Below are 20,761 nucleotides of genomic sequence, written 5' to 3' on the forward strand. Positions count from 1 at the left end.
ATTGCCTTAAGATGTGCCTTCAGTAGTGATAACTGTGCCATTTGTATTCTGATAATGCCACGTTTTCTGTGGTCAATGTGGGAGAATGGATTTAAGGGGTGACACTTTTCAATTTTATCGCACTTAAATCATTTCAATTGATGTGTACTACGAAAATTGCACCTTCAGTAGTGATTAGTGTACCATTTGTATTCTGATAATGCCACGTTTTCTGTGGTCGAAATGGGAGAATGGATTTAAGGAGTGACACATTTCAATTTTATCGTACTTAATCATTTCAATTGATGGGTACTGCCAAGATTGCCTTAAGATGTGCCTTCAGTAGTGATAAGTGTGCCATTTGTAATCTGATAATGCCACGTTTTCTGTGGTTGAAATGGGAGAATGGATTTAAGGGGTGACACTTTTCAATTTTAACGTACTTAAATCATTTCATTTGATGTGTACCGCCAAAATTGCGCCTTCAGTAGTGATTAGTGTACCCTTTTTAATCTGATAATGCCACGTTTTCTGTGGTCGATGTGGGAGAATAGATTTAAGGGGTGACAGCTCATCGTGCCTCTGAGACTTCTCAATTAACATGTGCCTTTAAAGTTACCCTAAGCTGTGCCTTCATAGCGACTAGTGTGTGCCATTCACAATCCAATAATGCTACGATTTTTGTGTTTAGTGTGGGAGAATGGATTTAAGGGATGACCAATCTCTTCTTTATCATACCTCCGAGACATTTCAGTTAATAGCTGCATATGTGCCTTCATAGCGACTAGTGTGTGCCATTCACAATCCAATAATATGCTACGTTTTGTGTTTAGTGTGGGAGAATGGATCGATTTAAGGGGTGACAAATCTAATCTTTATCATACCTCCGAGACATTTCAATTAATATTTTTCTGTGCCTCCAAGATGATTAGTGAACCCACAGCAGCTTAATTGTGTGTCCAGTGAGGGAAAATGTGTCTTCGGAAAGTCTATATAAAGTGCACGTCTGTTTTGATATGTCTGTTTTGCTATGTCTGTTTTGATATGTCTGTTTTGATATATGTGTTTTGATATGTCTGTTTTGATATGTCTGTTTTGATATGTCTGTTTTGCTATGTCTGTTTTGCTATGTCTGTTGTCTGTTGTTTTAGATTAGTATTGTTGTTTTAAATACTTCCACATGCCTGTCCGTTTCTTGCTAACCCTCTCCCCTCCCTTGCTCTTCCGTTCATATTTTTTTTCTTGTCTCTTTCTCTTCTTTTCTGTCCCTTCCCTTTCCGTCCCTTCCCTCTCCGTCCCTTCCCTTTCTGTCCCTTCCCTCTCCGTCCCTTCCCTGTCTGTCCCTTCCCTCTCCGTCCCTTCCCTTTCCGTCCCTTTCCGTCCCTACCCTCTCCGTCCCTTCCCTTTCCGTCCTTCCCCTTTCCATCCCTTTGTTTGCTTTCCTCAGATTCCTCTCGTATTTTCCTTCCATCTCCTCTCCTTTTCTTGCATACCATCCTCTTCCTTCCCTTCCTTTTCCTTTACTCCTTATCCCCTCTCTTTTCCTCTTATCTCTTGCCCTTTCCATCCCTTCATTTCTCCCTTTCTTCCCCCCCCTTCCCCCCCTCTTCTCCAGCATCCCACCTTTCCCCTTTCCTTCGATCCTCTCCCTTCCCTTGCCTTCCTTCCCCTTCCCTTTCCCTTTCCAGCACCCCTCCTTTCCCCTCCCTTTCCCTTTCCTTCAGTTCCCCTTCCTCTCCCTTCCCATTCCATCCTTTTCCCCTCCCTTCCCCATTCCTTCATCTCCCTCTCCCTTCCCTTCCCATTCCCTTCCCTTCACCGATCTCAGTCCTTCTTACGCTAGTCTCATGCTAGAAGAAAAAGCCAAAAAAAAAATCGATATGCTAATTTTAAGATAGTTCAAGACTTAAGAGAATTCGTTTGAGATCTTTAAGGTTTAGAATTGTGGCCCAGAAAGGTTCCAGTGTTGTGATAGTTATTAGATGTGTTTATTTATTTATTTATATTTTTTTAGTTTTAGTTTATTTTTTCTTCTCATTTCTTTTATTTTTAAGTGCTTTTGTCTTTCTTCTTCGTTAGTAATTTATTTTGTATGTTTTGTTTTCTCTCATTTTGCTCTTAATTCCTCGCTTTATCATTATTTATCAGTTTATTTATTTTCTTTTTCTATTTAAATGTCTATCCGTGTCTCTTTCTTTTATTTTCCTTTCTCTCGTCTGTTTTCTCATTTTTGTCTTATCTTACGTTTTTCTTTCTCTGTTTTATCTGTCTCTCTTTCGCTTTGTTTTTCTCTCTCTCTCTCATACACACGCACACACACAAACATACACATTTTTATCCCTGTACGTTGTTTTTTTATATTTAAGTTCTTCCTAAGGTTAAGAAACATGTATAAGCTGATCTCAAGTGAAAGTTTATAAAGACGAATGTAATACAGCTGTGATTTTCTTGGAGTATTATTATTTTACGAGGAAGGATTACAGGCTTATTCATTTTGCTGTTTTGTTTTGTCGTATGAAGCAGTCGATTATACACCTAAGCTGATCTCAAGTTAAAGTTTAAAGACGAATGTAATACAGCTGTGATTTTCTTAGAGTATTATTATTTTACGAGGAAGGATTACGGGCATATTCATTTTGCGGTTTTGTTTTTCTGCTGCGACACTTTTGGTCTTGGATTTTATGGTTGAGCGTGATAAGTGTGAAGGTATTCGTTCTTTCTTCAGAATAGGACTTAATACCTTTTTGTTATATTTTGGCAATGTATTTTTGTCAACCAGACTTTTTTCTGAAACTTCATTTTTTTTGGTCTACTATATTTTAACAACAGTACTACAATTTTTTCTTAAGTTACATTTTCTGACCACTTTGTATTTCATTGATGTATTTTGTCAACCGACCTTTTTTCTGAAACTTCAACGATCATTTTTTATTTTTTTGGTCTACTACTTTATTTTAACAACAGTACTACAATTTTTTTTACAACAATACATTTTCTGTCCACCCTGTATTTCATCGTCAAGGCGTCAACATGAACAGCCAGTCATTATTGTACTCCTTATTTCATCGTCAATGCGTCACACACAGCCACTCATTATCTTACTCCTTATTTCATCGTCAAGGCATCAATTAACACAGTCGCTCATTATCACATCCCTCTTTGCAAGCTCTCTTTTGTCTAGTAATTTGTGATAAAGCATAATTTTTTGACACTTATCCTCTTTCGCCACTATAGTGTACTTTTCATTGATGCGCGTCCTTGTTTTGTGAATTGATGATCATTGTAATAGTGTGTCAGATGAGATGTTGCCAATGATCATTCCTTTTGTCAGTCGCTAACCTCTTTGTCAACAGTTGTACTTTTTTGTTATCTGTCAAGTCATGATACTGTTTGTTAGTTGCGATGTTTGTCAGTGATAGTTTTTATATATTCATTGTAATAGTGTGTCCGTTGAGATTTTGCCAATGATCATTCCTTTTGTCAGTCACTAACCTCTTTGTCAACTGTTGTCCTTTTTTGTTATCTGTCAAGTCATAATACTGTTTGTTAGTTGTGATGTTTGTTAGTGATAGTTTTTATATATTCATTGTAATAGTGTGTCCGTTGAGATTTTGCCAATGATTATTCCTTTTGTCAGTCGCTAACCTCTTTGTCAACTGTTGTATTTTTTTGTTATTTGTCAAGTCATAATACTGTTTGTTAGTTATAGTTTTTTTATATATTTTTTGTCAATAGTTGTCCTCCCAGTGGATGACAATTATTTTTTCATTGTCGGGAAGAACGGAAAAATTATGTTCCTCTTCCCCCAAACAATATGTGCATGAGCCTTATGAGAGTGTCATATCTCATTAAATGTACATAGTTTCTTGTGTTTTTTATTTATTCATCTGGGCGGTCAAATTGGTATAACTGTATTTTGTAAGTGTGTAGTAGAACGGTGTTTGGGGTAGGTGGGCGGGGCTTGTTGATCATGGCAGGCAACCAACTCTGACTACAAATCCAGGCAGGTGGGGCTCATTGGTTAATGAGCCCCACCTGCCTGGTTTTGTAGTCTTTTGTAGCCCTTAATGATCCCTTTAAGCAAGAAAAAAGAAAAAAATCATCACGCACACAAACCATTTCATAATGTATATCAAAGCATTTGTGATCAGTTTATGCATCATCTATTTTCGGGGTTTATATCATGGCACAAAAATGGCCGTTCGCTGCTATATGGTAAAGCCACAAATTTGGCCCGTCGCTGCTTCTGGGTTAATCATGGTAGCCAACCCGCCTGCACCCTTATTCAAAATTGGTTGTGTTGTAAGCTTGGTGTGGGTGTAGTATGGAAAGAATTAAGGAAGGACAGCAAGAACGGACCGATGGAAAGAAGGGAGGAAAGTGAAATGACTCGATAAGCTTGTAAATAGTGACAGCACCTTCATTTGACCCATCCAAACCTGCAAGGGAGCAAAAAAAAGGACATTGAACAAGGTCGAAAATGGAAGTACAGTTTTAAGTTGCATTTTATCATGACTATTCCGGGGAACATTATGAGGAAAATATTAAAGTAGCAGTTGTATTTCTCGAGATTTTTTACCCCATATATCAAGTAATTAGATCATTTGATTGATGATTGATTGATTGATAGTACCCATGCCTGGAAGTAGCAGTGGTTTAGTAGCCCCGTTAGAGCGGCGGCAAGACCAACGACAACAACAACAACACCGCCAAGACCAAGACCAGCGGAGAGCAGCACCGAGGGGGAGGCGGTGGCGCTGGGCTCACATTTTCCCCTCGCAGGCCGCCACTATGTACCGGGCCCGGGTAAGGCGCCCACACCACACCCACGCACCCTCCCTCTTCACTAATGCCCAGGCCGAGGCGCCCAAAGCCATGCGTGCGTGCGTGTGTGTGTGTTGACGAGCCAGTGGTGATGGTGACCGCCGCCTCTTTCACCCTCTCTCTTCTTTTCCCTCTTCCTCTTGCTTTGGGGTTGGGGCGGCGGGCGGGGAGTCACGGGCAGGGAGGCGGCGGGGAGTGTTTTCCGTGGAGGGGCGTGTGGTGGCTGTGTCTTGGGGGGGGGGGGAGGGGGAAGGGCGCCTGTGCTGGGTGGGTTCAGGGGGGGGTTGGGGGTTGTGGGGGCATATACATACATTTGTTATGGTTGAGGCGGCGGCCATTGGGAGGTGAGTAGTGTTGCCAACGATCCATTGCTTGGTTAGCGATTAGCCCACGCACCTTTACCCGAAGTGTTTTGTGAAGGTTTGGGCCGGGTATAGTATTGGGTAAAGGTGCGTGTTCTAAAAAAAAAATAACCACGCGTGATGGACCTGGTCTCACATTTTTTTTTTTTTTTTACAGCAAAGGAGACAGTTCAAGGGCACAAAAAAAAGCAAACATTAATAAAAAAAAAGCCCGCTACTCGCTGCTCCTAAAAAGAATCCAAAGAGGTGGGCTAATCGCTAACTAAGCATACCATCGCTAACCGGATCGTTGGTAACACTGCTCAACTCCCAATGGCCGCGGCAGTCACCTAAACAAATGTATGTATATGCCTTTATATCACAAGAACGAGTGATTTCCGACGGTAAAGCAATAAGCTATGTGCTGTATGGACGCTGAACCCTTCATAGAGCACCAAGGCGTTCGTGGGTGTGGAAGTGGTGATGATATAGAATAATACCATTTTAATTACTGTCTTCGTTTTCTCAAAGGAAATTATGAGAAGCCTTTGGTCTGTCTTTGTCTGTCTCCTAACTTGCAAGAAAATAATAATAATGATAATAAAAATAATAATAAATGGGTGAGTTGGATGAGTGGATGCAGGAGGGTTGGAGCAGCACCTAATTGACTTGTGGTTTGTTTGTTTGTTTGTTCCCTTGAGTCACCTCCTTTGCTGTAAAAAAAAAAATAATAATAATATCCGTCCACTCCTAAGGAAATGCGGCAGCAGCGACAGCTCATCCACGCGTCAGTAGGCCACCTGGAGACCCTTGTGCGCCTCATCCACGCATACACACACCTGCCAGATGCGTGTACACAGCCGTCACACGCGCACACACACTCACCAGACACGCGCATACCTCTGTCGGACTTGCATAGACCATCATCAGACGCGCACACACACCCATCTGACACGCACACGGACCAGCTGGACGCACACACACATACACAACCGTCAAACACAGACACACACCCGTCCAGCAGCAGCAGCACACACACCCACACACACCTGCTGAGCCACCCCACCTACCGCTACGTACACACATCTGTAAGTAAGGAGTGAGGGGACTAGGAGCTACTTACAAACACTTAATACTTAGCACTTTCTACTTACCTCGGTACAGTTTGCCCTCCTGTGTGTCTAATGAACTAATGAAGAGGAAATATTATAATAATGATAATAATATGAAACAACTGACAGGCCTGAGACTCCTGTGTTTTGTGAGGTCCCCAAAAATATATGTAGTGCTTGAAAAATAAAGAATCGTTGGCATTTTAACTCATTTACAGTAACATCAGCAACACTCCCTATGGCTAGATTGCCTTCATGATTCCACTTTCGGGACATAGTTAAAACACCTCTTATGCGGCGTAACAATATTTATGCTACGGTCCTAAGGTCGTCGATTCATAGGGGGAGGCACTCTTCAAATACTGCCGCCGTCTCAGGGCTAATACGACGTTAGATAAGTCGAGCGCAGTGCTTGTTTGTGAATGTACTTATAAATATCTCTCCATTCATCCACTTACTTACTTAGTGGCTAAAAGTGTGTTCCGTGGAGGGCGCAGTGCTTGTTTGTGAATGTACTTATAAAAATCTCTCCACTCACCCACTTACTTGAGGCCCGAGCTTGTACACTAATGGCGAAAAGTGTGTTCCGTGGAATGACTTACTTACAAAATTGTTTACTGATGAATTTACACATTGACATTATTTTTGTTGTTTGAATTGAGTTTTGTTATGTATCATTTTTAGTGGGTTGAAGTTGTCATTGTCATATATAAGTAGTAGTAGGAGTAGGAGGATAGTAGTAGCAATAGTAGTAGTAGTAATTTATAAACATTTGATACTATTTTTTTTCTCCTCCATATTCCCTCTCTACCTCCTTACCTCACTTTTATCTCCTTATTCCTCTCTTCCTTTCCTTCTTTTTCTCCCTTTCCTCCCTGCCTTGCTTATTTCCTCTTCCTCCGATACTTCTTCCTTCCTTCCTTCCTCCCTTTTCTCTCTTCTTCCTTTCCTTCCCTGTCTTCCTTACTTTTTCTATCCTTCCCTTCCCTTTCTTTCCCTACCCCCCCTTTCCTCCCTTTCCCTTACTTTTTCCTCTCCCCTTCCTTCCTTTCTTTCCCTTCCCCTTCTTTCCATCCCTCAATCCCTCCTTCCTTCTCTTCCTTCCTTTCTCCTTCTTTCCATCCCTCAATCCCTCCTTTCTTCTCTTCCTTCCTTTCCCCTTCTTTCCATCCCTCAATCCCTCCTTCATTCTCATCCTTCCCTTTCTTCCCGTACTTTTCCCTCCCTTCCTTCATTTCTTGTCCTTCCCTTCCCATACTTTCCCCTCCCTCCCTCCTTCCTTCCTTCCTTCCTTCCCTCCCACCCTACACAGGCAAGCACAGAGAACCAGGGAACAGGAGACAGAGACAGAGACAGAGGTGGAGGAGAGAGAGCGGAGAGAGGCGAACGAGGAGGTAGAGGAGGATCACCACCCCCTCACCATCCGCACCACCACCACCACCACCCCAGGCGGGCGGTGCGGGAGCAGGTGAAGGAGTCCATCCCAGCTGTGGTGGTGGGCGTGCTACTCCTGCTGGTGGGAAGCGCCTTGCTCTTCTGGAATGAGGTGAGGGGGTGGAGGGAAGGGAAGGGAAGGGAAGAGGATGTAGGAAGGGGTTGAGGAGGGGAAGGGGAGGGGCAGGAGAAAGGGAGAGGGGTGGAGGGAAGGGAAGGGAAGAGGGTATAGGAAGGGGGTTGAGGAGGGGAAGGGAATGGAAGAGAGAGAAGGGGAGGGAGAGGGGTGGAGGGAAGGGAAGGGAAGAGGGTATAGGAAGGGGTTGAGGAGGGGAAGGGAATGGAAGAGAGAGAAGGGGAGGGAATGGGTGGGTGAAGAAAGAGGGGAAGGGAGAGAGGAGGGGAGGTGCAGGATGAAGGGAAAGGAAGGGGTGGGAGAAAGAAACAGGAGGAAGGGAAAGGAAAGGGTCGGGGAATGAAAGAGGGGGGAGAGGAGGAAAAGGGCTAACTGGTAATTCACTGACCAGAAAGTTAGCTTCACTTACGCTAAACCGCTTAACTTATATAGAAATTAGTGGAAGCTAATGTTAATCGCTAACCACTAACTTTTTATATATGAATTTAGCTCCGGTTTGGTATTTTATCTCTTAAAACCCGTCTGTCTGTTAATGAGCTGATTCCTTTTATTATTATTATTTTTTACAACAAAGGAGACAGCTCAAGGGTACAAAAAAAAGCCCGCTACTCGCTGCTCCTAAAAAGAATCCAAGGAGGTAGCCGAAAGAGGGGTCAATTTCAGGAGGAGAGGTGCCCTGATACCTACTGTAAACAAAACTCACACTCCCTCGCCCCTAGCACACTCGGCTCACAATCGAGAGAGCCCAGGTTCGATTCCCGGGTGGAGTGGAAAAATTTGGGCGGCTTTTCCGATACCCTACGCCCCTGTCCACCCAGCAGTGAATGGGTAGCAGGTATTAATCGGGGGTTGTGTCCTGTTTCCTGGGGTCTGTTTCCTTCTCCTATAATTCCTTCCCCCTTCTGTCTCTCTCTGGCATATGACCACAGATGTTGCGCCGGCTAAACAAAACTTTCCAACTTTCTCCCTCGCTCCCTCAGGGCCGTGCGGTACAGACAGCACAGAGTCTGGATGAGGGCTACAGCAGCATCCAGCGGGTGATCAGCGCCAACATGGTTCACGAGGAGAACAACAACAAGGTGAGTGTGTGTTGTACCTTGTCCTGCCATCTCTTTGAACCTCACCCAGGAGCCAAGTTTTGGGAACCACTGGCCTAACTTAACCTTACCTAACCTCACCTTACCCAACCTTACTAAACCTTACTTTCCCTAACCTTGCCACACCTTACCATGCCTAACCTTACTTAACCTTACCTTCCCTAACCTTGCCACACCTTACCACACCTAACTTTGCCTAACCTAACCTTACCTTCCCTAACCTTGCCACACCTGACCACACCTAACTTTGCCTAACCTAACCTTACCTTCCCTAACCTTGCCACACCTTACCTCACCTAACTTTGCCTAACCTAACCTTACTTAACCTTACCTTCCCTAACCTTGCCACACCTAATTTTACCTAACCTATCCTAACCTAACCTTACGTAACCTAATAGCATATAACAAAATCACCTCACCTCACCACACCTCCTGCCCCCCCCAGCTGGTTCATGTGTGGGGGCCGCTGTCTACGTGGCCGGTGCTGGCGGACGAGGCGTATGGGGTGGAGATCAATGCCGTCAAGCTCAAGCGCCGCGTTCAGATGTTCCAGTGGATCGAGGAGGAGTCATCCATGTGGGTGTTGCTTTGTTGTTGTTTTTATTTATTTATTTATTTTATTTTATTTATTTATTTTTTTTTTTTTTTACGTTTAGCCTCTAGTACAGTTGGTCTTTCTTGTGGCTTTCTTTGTATTTTTTGTAGGCTTGTGGGGTTGTGTGGGTGTCAGAGAGAGAGAGAGAGAGAGAAAGTTTGAGAGAGAGAAAAAGTTTGAGTGAGAGAGAGAGAGAGTTTGAGAGAGAGAGAGAGACCGCCTACCCACACCACCCGCCACTGCATACCCCCTCGTGCCTTGCCTCTGCCCGGCTGGGGTAAGACCAGCACGTGAGGAGAGCAGTGGGGTAGGGGGGTAGGCGGTGAAGGAGTGCCATGTTAACAGACAGCTGCTCAACCCACACTGGGATATTGGAAATGTTAACTCATTGCTTAACCAAGTATTACTGGTATCATTGGTCTTGTAGTAAATGTAAGCTACCCACATGCTGTCCAGAAGACCTCCCATCAACCCGGACTCTAAAAGAAACCGTTCAGTGAATCAAGAATGAGTTCCGGGGGGCAGCATGAGCCAAGCATATCTGGCGCCACTATAAAAATTGTCTGCGCCATGATGGGCTTGGGCCGACCCTGAAGAAAGCTTACTGGCGATATAGGCCGGGATGTAAAAAAATAAAATAAATAAATAAAAAATAAAAATAAAAGGTCTTAATTAAGCTGCATATGTTGTAACTCAAGGAATACCTGTTTTATTTTTTTCATCATTATTATTATTATTATTACTATTATTATTATTATTATTATTATTATTATTATTATTATTATTATTATTATTATTATTATTATTATTACTGTTATTATTGCAAATTACATATCATTTCATATTATAATTATGTATTTTCTTATTAATTTCTATTGTTATTTCCTCCTGTTCCCTCTCTCCCTCCTCTCTCTCACCCTCTCCTTTCCTCCCTCCATCCTCCTCCTCATCCCCCTCCTTACCTTCTTTCTCTCTCTTTCCTTCTCCCTCCTGCCCTTTCCTTCCCTCCCTCTGTTTTCTCCTCTTTGCCTCACCTTTCTCTCTCTCATTTCCTCTCCCTCCCTCCACCCCCTACCCTTCTCTCATTTCCTCTCCCTCCCTCAACCCCCTTCCCTTATCTCCCCCCCCCATCTCCTACCCTCCCTCTGTTTTCTCCTCTTTGCCTCACCTTTCTCTCATTTCCCCTTCCTCCCTCCATCCCCATTTCCTCTCCCTCCCTCCATTCCCTTCCCTTCTCTCCCTCCCCTCCCCCCACACAGTCGGTCTGAGGACACACCAGGCATGCCGTCGGACACCTCCTACTCCTACTCCTACGCCTGGCGGGACAAGGTGGTGGACAGCACGGCCTTCAGCATCCCCTGGGGCCACGACAACCCCAAGTGGGTGCCGCTGTTGTTGTTGCTGTAGGAGAAAAAGAGATAAAAAAAACATATACAAAGACAGCCATACAAAACAAACTTAACCAACCATCCCACTCCCGCAGAACCATCCCGGTGGAGTCAACCATCCGGGTGGCCGAGACAGTGTCCGTGGGCGGCTACCGGCTGTCCCCCGCACTGAAGGAGGAGTTCTTCGACTTCACCTCCTTCTCCGGCGACGAGCAGCCAGAGCAGGGGGACGTTAAGCTACACGGCGGAATGTACTATCTCACACGCGACATCTATAACCCAGACATTGGTGACCTGCGGATACAGTTCTACTTCGCTGGGAGAGCTGGGGAGATGGTGAGTGGTGGGGAGATAGGGGAAGGGGTGGAGAGATAGGGGAAGGGGTGGAGAGATGAAGGGGTGGAGATATAGGGAAGGGGTGGGAGAGATAGGAAGGGGTGGAGATATAGGGAAGGAAGGGGTGGAGAGATATAGGGAAGGGGTGGAGAGATAGGGGAAGGGGTGGAGAGATAGGGGAAGGGGTGGAGAGATAGGGGAAGGGGTGGGGAGATAGGGGAAGGGGTGGAGAGATAGGGGAAGGGGTGGAGAGATAGGGGAAGGGGTGGAGAGATAGAGGAAGGGGTGATAGGGGAAGGGGTGGGGAGAGAGGGGAAGGGGTGGGGAGATAGGGGAAGGGAGATAGGGAAGAGGGAAGGGTGGAGATAGAGGAAAGGGGTGATAGGGAGAGGGAAGGGGAAGGGGTGGGGAGATAGGGGAAGGGGTGGGGAGATAGGGAAAGGGATGGGGAGATGGGAGGATTATTTTCTCTTCAAATTCTTTCCATTTTTCTTCTTAGTGTTCATTTTTTTCCTTTTTTCCTTCTCCTTCACTTCTTTACTGCGATTCTTACTCTGTCTTAATTTCTTTCATCATCTTCTTTTTCATTATTTCCTCTCCAGTCACATTTTCCTAGTCCTCTTTTATCATTTCCCTTATCTTCCTAAGTCTCCATTTGACCCACAACACAACATAACACCCCCATTTTTATATCTTCTCATTCTTGATAAAATTTCCTTTCCAATCTCATTTTCTTTGTCCTGTATCTTCTTCACCCGTCCGCTGTGATTGGCATGGATTTGGCCTTCACTGGTAGCCTGGTAACACACACTCCCTGTTCTTTCTCTGCCCCTGTGGTGGATAGTGGAGTGTTTCCCATGTGGTATATACTCCCAGGTCTTTCTCTGCCCCTGTGGTGGATAGTGGAGTGTTTCCCATGTGGTATTGGTATGCTGAATTTCCCCTCCCAAGGTGCAGGACTTTACATTTTTCTTCATTGAATTGTAGCAGCCACTTTTTGCTCCACTCCTGTAGCCTGGTGATGTCTTCTTATAGGTCTGCATCCAAGGGGTTAAGGGCTGTATTTTAAGACACCATCGCTTCTCACATCAACTATTTCAAAAGGTCAAAGAGGGGATCAATCTGTTTTTCATGAGTGTTTTAAAGATTCATGGCACAGAAGAAGGGTCAAACTACCACCAGGGTCATAAAACTACCCCTGGAAAGGCCTACAGCTCCTACGAAAGCCATGTCAAATATGTGAACTCGGGCGACGAAATGTTTAAAAATACGACCCTAAGTCTCTGAGCTCCAACACAACAAACCCCCATTTCCCTAACACTCCCCTACCCCACACAGGTCTCGGTGGTGGGACAGCAGCGAGGAGACACCCTGTACCCCTTCCCCACCTTGGCCGGGCGGGAGCTGCTGATCGTGCGGCAGGGGAAGCTGTCTGTGGAGGAGATGTTTTCTCTGGAGCACGCCACCAACAGGGGACTGACATGGGGGCTGCGAATGGCTGGCTGGTTCCTGCTGTTCCTGGGCCTCTCTTGCCTGTCTCATATTGTTCATTCCTTGGGTGAGTGGGTGTGGGGGGTGGGGTGGGTGTAGGGGTTGTGGAAGGTGTGCTAAGAGAGTTGTTGAGAGGGATGGAAAGGGTGCAATGTGCGTGTGTGTCTGTGTGTGTGTGTGTGTGTGTTTTGTTTGTCTCATATTGTTGTTTAGTTGTATGTGTGTGTGTGTGTGTGTGTGTGTAATATCTTTAATTTTACATACACATTCTCCCACACACACACACACACACACAATCACATCCTTCCCCCTCCCCCACCACCACTATTAACACCCCATATCCCCCACCCCCACAGTGTCCACCTCCCCCTTGCTGCGAGACGTCATCGCCCTCGGTCTGGGGTCTGCCAACCTCACCCTGAGCATGACCACATCCCTCATCATCGTGGGAGGCGCCTGGGCAGTGTACCGGCCCGGCCTCGCACTCCTCATCCTCATTGTGGCCGCGCTTCCCTTCATCCGCGCCGCCGCCAAGCACAGCCCTCGGACAGCCGCTGGTGGCCTGGGCGGCAGGAGGGCGAATGGGTACAGGAGGGCTCCGTAATTTATGTACGTTTGTGTGTTTGTGTGTGTGTGTGTGAGTGTGTGTGTTATTTGTGATGATGTGCCAAAGATTAGTGTTATTGTTGTATGGGTGTGAGTGTTATGTGTGTGTATGTGAGTGTGTGTGTGTGTGTACTGGTTTTTCCTTTGCATGTGTGTGTGTGTGTGTCATTATACACACAAACACCTATCAGTCATTCACCAGACAGATTACCTTACCTCACCACATTTTACACACACACACACACACACACGCACACACACACACACACACACACCATTTCAAACACAGCGACGGCTCCATATGATCTAGTTGCTGTGGCGCCTTATATAAATCACTCACTCACTCCAAACACAGCGTCACAAACAGGCTCTCGCAAAGTGTTTTATCCCACCCCTTCACCCCTGACCCCATACCCTAACACCCTTCCCAGCGATCACTGTTATAAGTGCATTAAAAAAAAAGGGAAAAAACAAGTGCAAGATTCAACCTTCCCCAGCATCCACCAATAAGATTCAGCCTTTCCCAGCATCCACCAATAAGATTCAGCCTTTCCCAGCATCCACCAATAAGATTAAGCCTTCCCGGCATCCACCAATAAGATTCAGCCTTTCCCAGCATCCACCAATAAGATTCAGCCTTTCCCAGCATCCACCAATAAGATTCAGCCTTTCCCAGCATCCACCAATAAGATTCAACCTTTCCCAGCATCCACCAATAAGATTCAGCCTTTCCCAGCATCCACCAATAAGATTCAGCCTTCCCCAGCATCCACCAATAAGATTCAGCCTTTCCCAGCATCCACCAATAAGATTCAACCTTTCCCAGCATCCACCAATAAGATTCAGCCTTTCCCAGCATCCACCAATAAGATTCAGCCTTTCCCAGCATCCACCAATAAGATTCAGCCTTTCCCAGCATCCACCAACAAGATTCAGCCTTCCCAGCATCCACCAATAAGATTCAGCCTTTCCCAGCATCCACCAATAAGATTCAGCCTTTCCCAGCATCCACCAATAAGATTCAGCCTTTCCCAGCATCCACCAATAAGATTCAGCCTTTCCCAGCATCCACCAATAAGATTCAGCCTTTCCCAGCATCCACCAATAAGATTCAGCCTTTCCCAGCATCCACCAATAAGATTCAGCCTTTCCCAGCATCCACCAATAAGATTCAACCTTTCCCAGCATCCACCAATAAGATTCAGCCTTTCCCAGCATCCACCAATAAGATTCAGCCTTTCCCAGCATCCACCAATAAGATTCAGCCTTTCCCAGCATCCACCAATAAGATTCAGCCTTTCCCAGCATCCACCAGTAAGATTCAGCCTTTCCCAGCATCCACCAACAAGATTCAGCCTTTCCCAGCATCCACCAATAAGATTCAGCCTTTCCCAGCATCCACCAATAAGATTCAGCCTTTCCCAGCATCCGCCAATAAGATTCAGCCTTTCCCAGCATCCGCCAATAAGATTCAGCCTTCCCGGCATCCCATTTCAATCCCGACTGATAGTGTATTTAATAATCGACTCGGAGGTATTTCAAAACCCTTAAGAAGATTTGAATAAGGAAAGTAAAATAAATAAAAAAATAGGTAGTTTTAGGCTCTTTGTAAGTAAGTATTCAGTTGTCTAGGGATGTTAGTGTGTTTGTTTGTTTGTTCTGGGTGCCTGTTTGTTTGGGGGGAAGAGTTACACACACACACACACACACACACACACACACACACACACATACTGTAGATTCTAAGCTTATATAGATTCCATTGACTTATTTCTATTGCTAATAATCATAATACGGATAACAATAATAATAATGATAATAATAATAATAATAATAATAACAACAACAATAAGATTCAGCCTTCCCCAGCATCCACCAATAAGATTCAGCCTTTCCCAGCATCCACCAAGAAGATTCAGCCTTTCCCAGCATCCACCAATAAGATTCAGCCTTTCCCAGCATCCACCAATAAGATTCAGCCTTTCCCAGCATCCACCAATAAGATTCAGCCTTTCCCAGCATCCACCAATAAGATTCAACCTTCCCCAGCATCCACCAATAAGATTCAACCTTTCCCAGCATCCACCAATAAGATTCAGCCTTTCCCAGCATCCACCAATAAGATTCAACCTTTCCCAGCATCCACCAATGAGATTCAACCTTCTCCAGCATCCACCAATAAGATTCAACCTTTCCCAGCATCCACTAACTCATATCATACCCACCCTTATAGGATTAATGGCCCTTTGTATGTTAATTTGTTTCTTTCATATTTTTGTAGTAATAATAGTTTCCTTAAGGCATAATAAGAGGTGAAAAAAAAAAAACTAGACATCCCTTCGATAGATATTTATTTATTTATTTATTTATTTATTTATTTATTCCTTATGATATAACTGATTGTCAAAAAGTGTTTACTAATATGCATAGGTGTAAGTTTTTTTAAGTGTGTGTGAGTGTCTGTTTGTATATATATCTTTGTATGTGTGAGTGCGTGTGTGTGTGTGTGTGTGTGTGTGCATCCTTCATCTTCCAATACATATTAACAGTAAAGGAATATGTCAATGTGTGTGTGTGTGTGTGTGTATGTGTTTTCGTGTGTGTGTGTGCGTGTATCCTTCATCTTCCAATACATATTAACAGTAAAGGAATATGTCAATGTGTGTGTGTGTGTGTGCGTGTGTGTCATTTTCAAGTGCAATATTTGATTTTCTATCCCTCATTGACCCTTTGAATAATAATAATAATAATAAGGATAGTATTTTTATTTTTTATTTTTTATTTTTTTCAACAACAAAGGAGACAGCTCAAGGGCACACACAAAAACAAGGAAACAATAACAATACAAAAAAAAGCCCGCTACTCGCTGCTCCTAAATGACAAGAGGAATTGCTGTTTTTATTGTGTTAGTTTGATGTGTAGGAAACTACCTTATCAGTTTTATTACCTTATATTTTTTGCTTACTTTTACAAACATCATTACATTCTTATTTATGTACTATAGTTTTTTTTCCTTGGCTGTTGTTACATATTATGACTCATTGAAGTTGGTTTTGTAGTAGTAGTTATAGTAGTAGTAGTAGTAGTAGTAGTAGTTGTAGTAGTTGCAGTTTGAAATGTACTTATACCAGTCTATTTTGTATATCTAAATCTACCTGTATCTGTTTTTATTGGTATATCTGTATTTATTTATCAACCCATCCTAATCTGTATATCTAAATCTACCTGTCTATCTGTTTTTATTGGTATATCTGTATTTATTTGTCTACCCATCCTAATCTGTATCTCTAAATCTACCTGTCTATCTATTTTTATCGGTATATCTGTATTTATTTATCAACCCATCTTAATCTGTATATCTAAATCTACCTGTCTATCTATTTTTATTGGTACATCTGTCATTATTTATCTACCCATCTTAATCTGTATCTCTAAATCTACCTGTCTATCTATTTTTATTGGTATATCTGTATTTATTTATCAACCCATCCTAATCTGTATATCTAAATCTACCTGTCTATCTATATCTGTCTATTTATCATTATTGGTATATCTGTATTTATTTGTCTACCCATCCTAATCTGTATATCTAAATCTACCTGTCTATCTATTTTTATTGGTATATCTGTATTTATTTGTCTACCCATCCTAATCTGTATATCTAAATCTACCTGTCTATTTATCATTATTGGTATATCTGTATTTATTTATCAACCCATCCTAATCTGTATATCTAAATCTACCTGTCTATCTATTTTTATTGGTATATCTGTATTTATTTATCTACCCATCTTAATCTGTATATCTAAATCTACCTGTCTATCTATATCTGTCTATTTATCATTATTGGTATATCTGTATTTATTTGTCTACCCATCCTAATCTGTATATCTCTTGCTTACCTCTTATCTTTCTTCCTTTGATCTATCTTTATTTACTGTACTTATTTACTCATCAATCCCTCATGTAACAGTATTAAGGTTGTATCTTAAGTAACAATTCCGGCATCTCTCTGTATCTCTCTATTTATCTTTATTTATTTACTGTACTTATTTACTTTATCAATCCCTCATGTAACAGTATTTAGGTTATATCTCGAGTACCAATTCCGGCATCTCTCTGTATCTCTCTGCCCGTAATGAGCGTGTGTGGGGTGAAAGACTTGACTAACAAAACTAACAAAGAAAGAGTATTACGAGAGGCTTTAGTAAGGTAAATATGAGACAAATAAAACGCTGAGTGATATCACAATCAAAACTAAAGAAAAATAGAGTCGGATAAGATAAAGGAAATTGGCGTGGAGGAACCTGATATGGGTTGAAAGACTTGAATAACAAAACTAACGAAGAAAAAGTAGTGGTAGAAAAATACACATCACAAACAAAACTAAGGAAAAATATGAGTCAGATAACATGAAGGAAACAGGCGTGGAAAGCCGTACGGACAAAAGATTCTCATATCGGCAGCAAGTTCCCGAGATCCCGGAATTTGTGCTCGTGTGGCGCCGCTCTCAAAGGAAGGAAGCACCGTTGCCAGATTATCGTACCCAAAGCATAGTATTTACCTGTTTCTGACGCCTAACTATTGCCAAGAAACATCAGGGCCTATCTCTCTTAACGGTAAATATAAATGAGTTTCGCTATTGGACCCCAGAAGACAGTTTTTTGGGGTAGGAAGTCGGGAAATAGAAGCGGCTGAGCACGGCAATCTGGCACCGTTGGAAGGAAGGGCCGGCCAGTCCTTCAAGGGGAGCTAGGACTGTGCCGCCAGCTCTGCTAGGTCCATATTCTCACAAATTTCGGGGCTCACACACCCTCATTTGACAAGGTTTTGGTAGAGGTGTTAGTATTCCCATGGGTAGTCTTAAGGGGCTATTACACTGGGAAATTTTCCGTGGATCTTCAGTCAAACCACGATTTCCGCAAGCATGATTCTCATTTGTTTCTTGTTATTGCTGATGATGATGATGGTGAAACGCTCTCCTCTCACATGAACGCTTTCCTTAGGTCGAAAAGGAGATTAATCGGGTTCTTGGGAGTGCTTTTTCAGGTTCATGGTACAGAAGAAGGGTCAAACTACCAGCAGGGCCATATAACTACCCCTGGAAATGCCCACAGCGCCCTAAGAAAGCCTTGTCCAATACAATAAGAGGTCAAACGCGTCTCCATGGGTGTTTCTTTACGTTCATGGTACAGAGGAAGGGTCAGACTACCACCAGGGTCATAAAACTGCCCCTGGAAATGCCCACAAATTCAACGAAAGCCTTGTTAAATGCATGTGCTTGGGTGTCGGAAGATTTAAGAATATGACGCTCAGTGAGTCTCGTAGCCCCATGTGTGCGGAGGTGTTGTGTTAGGATTAAGGCAACATTGATGATACGCAATGTCTTCAAAGCTCAATAATAAAGTGTTTTTGGTAAAGGGACTCGAGGTATTATTGGTAACTTATATATTTTTGAGAGAGAGAAGTGAGGGAATGATTGGAGAGAGAGAGAGGGGGAGAGAGAAGTGAGGGAATGATTGGAGAGAGAGAAGTGAGTTAATGATTGGAGAGAGAGAGAAGTGAGTTAATGATTGGAGAGAGAGAAGTGAGGGAATGATTGGAGAGAGAGAGAGAAGTGAGTTAATGATTGGATAGAGAGAGAAGTGAGTTAATGATTGGAGAGAGAGAGAGAAGTGAGTTAATGATTGGAGAGAGAGAAAGAGAAGTGAGGGAATGATTGGAGAGAGAGAGAGAGAGGGGGAGAGAGAAGTGAGGGAATGATAAGAGAGAGAGAGAGAGAGTCACGTTCATATTGCACCACAGAATGACACACACACACACACACACACACCGTCACTCAAAAGGGGTTCAGGCAGTTAATCCTCCGCACAAGAGAATTCCAACGTCCCTCCTGACTTATGCTCAACCACAACCACCACCACCACCACCACAACTACTACTACTATTACTACTACTACTAAGCCATTACATCACCAATCCAGCTTTCCTACTCCTCTTTCTTATTCTTTCCATTGATTTATTCGTCTACTTCCATTCTCTTCTATTCAACCCATATAGCGAATGCACAAGGTAGCCTATTCGAGTTTGTCTGTAGTATTTTAAACTCTCCATATAAAAGGAAGTTGAAGAAGGGATGAAAAGACAACAGAAAAGAAATGAGAAAATAGACTATTCGAGTTTGTCTGTAATATCTTAAACTCTCCATATAAAAGGAAATTGAAGAAGGGATGAAAAGGCAGAACAGAAAAGAAATGACAAAATAGCCTGCTCGATTTTGACTACGTAGGCTATATACTGTAGTACTCCCTCTATAGCAAGATGAAATTTGGAGAGTATTTTTGGGGGTATATAACGTGTAATAACTTAAAGGCGGAAGAGATAAAAAAATAAATGAGGAAATAGCCCGTTCAGAGTTTGTCTACGGTAGTAAGATAGAATTTGAAGAGTAGGCCTATATTTGGGGATGTGATCTGTAGCCTAATAAATTCAACTCACTGCAAAAAAGGAATCAAACAAAAGACAAAAAATAAATCACACTCCAACTGGGAACTCCAATGCCCGCAAGATGGCGCCTCGAGCTGTAAACTTTCTCCAGTGTTCGTCTTGTTACCGTGATTTAGCGCTGCCGCCCACACCACGGGGAGGGCCACGGCACCTCAGGGGACCCGGGGACACACAGAGGTAGGCACGGCAGGTGTTAAAGAGGGAGGATGAAAGGTGTGTGTGTGTGTGTGTGTTTGTGTGTGTGTTGAATCCCTAATCCATGTTCTTACGCAGGCTGGTTTGGGGCGAGGTCAATTTTGGATAACTTTCTGATACTGGTAACAGACGTCTTTGAATCACTGTATTTAAAGGTCAATTCGCGTCCTGTTTTATATTTATTTCATGGTGAGGTTAAGTACTGAATCTGTTCGTACGCAGGCTGGTTTGGGGCGAGGTCAATTGTAGGATAACTTTCTGATACTGGTAACAGACGTCTTTGAATCACTATATTTAAAGGTTAATTTGCGTCCTGTTTTATATTTATTTATTTATTTCATGGTGAAGTTAAGTACTGAATCTGTTCGTACGCAGGCTGGTTTGGGGCGAGGTCAATTTTAGGATAACTTTCTGATAATGGTAACAGACGTCTTTGAATCACTATATTTAAAGGTTAATTTGCGTCCTGTTTTATATTTATTTATTTATTTCAGGGTGAGATTAAGTACTGAATCTGTTCTTACGCAGACTAGTTTGGGGCGAGTCAATTTTGGATAACTTTCTGGTACTGATAACAGACGTCTTTTGGATCACTATATTTAAAAGTCAATTCGCGTCCTGTTTTATATTTATTTATTTATTTCATGGTGAGATTAAGTACTGAATCTGTTCTTACGCTGGCTGGTTTGGGGCGAGTCAATTTTAGGAAGCCTCCTCGGA

General features: G+C 43.1%; 1 protein-coding gene and 1 long non-coding RNA gene across 52 annotated transcripts; one reads left to right on the forward strand and one right to left on the reverse strand.

Annotated features, from left to right (window-relative positions):
* Positions 1-4,674: 4,674 nt before the first annotated feature.
* LOC127006249 (transmembrane protein 43 homolog) lies at positions 4,675-13,787 on the forward strand. 2 transcript variants are annotated; one of them, XM_050875880.1, is made up of 9 exons: positions 4,684-4,785; positions 5,900-6,232; positions 7,569-7,802; positions 8,807-8,905; positions 9,369-9,499; positions 10,778-10,897; positions 11,002-11,242; positions 12,581-12,800; positions 13,090-13,787. In XM_050875880.1, the coding sequence occupies exons 1-9, from the start codon at positions 4,771-4,773 to the stop codon at positions 13,335-13,337; spliced, it is 1,641 nt and encodes a 546-aa protein (XP_050731837.1). In that variant the 5' UTR covers positions 4,684-4,770; the 3' UTR covers positions 13,338-13,787. The 2 variants fall into 2 exon arrangements, with proteins under 2 accessions (XP_050731838.1, XP_050731837.1); XM_050875881.1 differs by lacking the exon at positions 5,900-6,232 and having other exon boundaries at positions 4,675-4,785.
* A 495-nt stretch (positions 13,788-14,282) lies between these two features.
* Positions 14,283-18,789, reverse strand: LOC127006251 (uncharacterized). 50 transcript variants are annotated; one of them, XR_007759333.1, is made up of 6 exons: positions 17,155-18,789; positions 16,939-17,010; positions 16,709-16,852; positions 15,530-16,636; positions 15,380-15,499; positions 14,283-14,665 (listed from the first exon to the last, which is right to left on the reverse strand). It is a non-coding gene; the product is annotated as an uncharacterized LOC127006251 (long non-coding RNA). The 50 variants fall into 50 exon arrangements; XR_007759334.1 differs by lacking the exon at positions 16,939-17,010 and adding an exon at positions 17,011-17,082 and having other exon boundaries at positions 16,709-16,866; XR_007759330.1 differs by having other exon boundaries at positions 17,083-18,789.
* Between the last annotated feature and the right edge of the window lie 1,972 nt (positions 18,790-20,761).

The sequence above is a fragment of the Eriocheir sinensis genome, chromosome 32, assembly GCF_024679095.1.
Source record: "Eriocheir sinensis breed Jianghai 21 chromosome 32, ASM2467909v1, whole genome shotgun sequence".
Classification (NCBI taxonomy): Eukaryota; Metazoa; Arthropoda; class Malacostraca; order Decapoda; family Varunidae; genus Eriocheir; species Eriocheir sinensis.

Coding starts and splice junctions, on each gene's coding strand:
- LOC127006249 (XM_050875880.1), top strand. Junction 10,898..11,001: donor TGGGGCCACGACAACCCCAA/GTGGGTGCCGCT, acceptor CCACTCCCGCAG/AACCATCCCGGTGGAGTCAA. Junction 11,243..12,580: donor CTGGGAGAGCTGGGGAGATG/GTGAGTGGTGGG, acceptor TACCCCACACAG/GTCTCGGTGGTGGGACAGCA.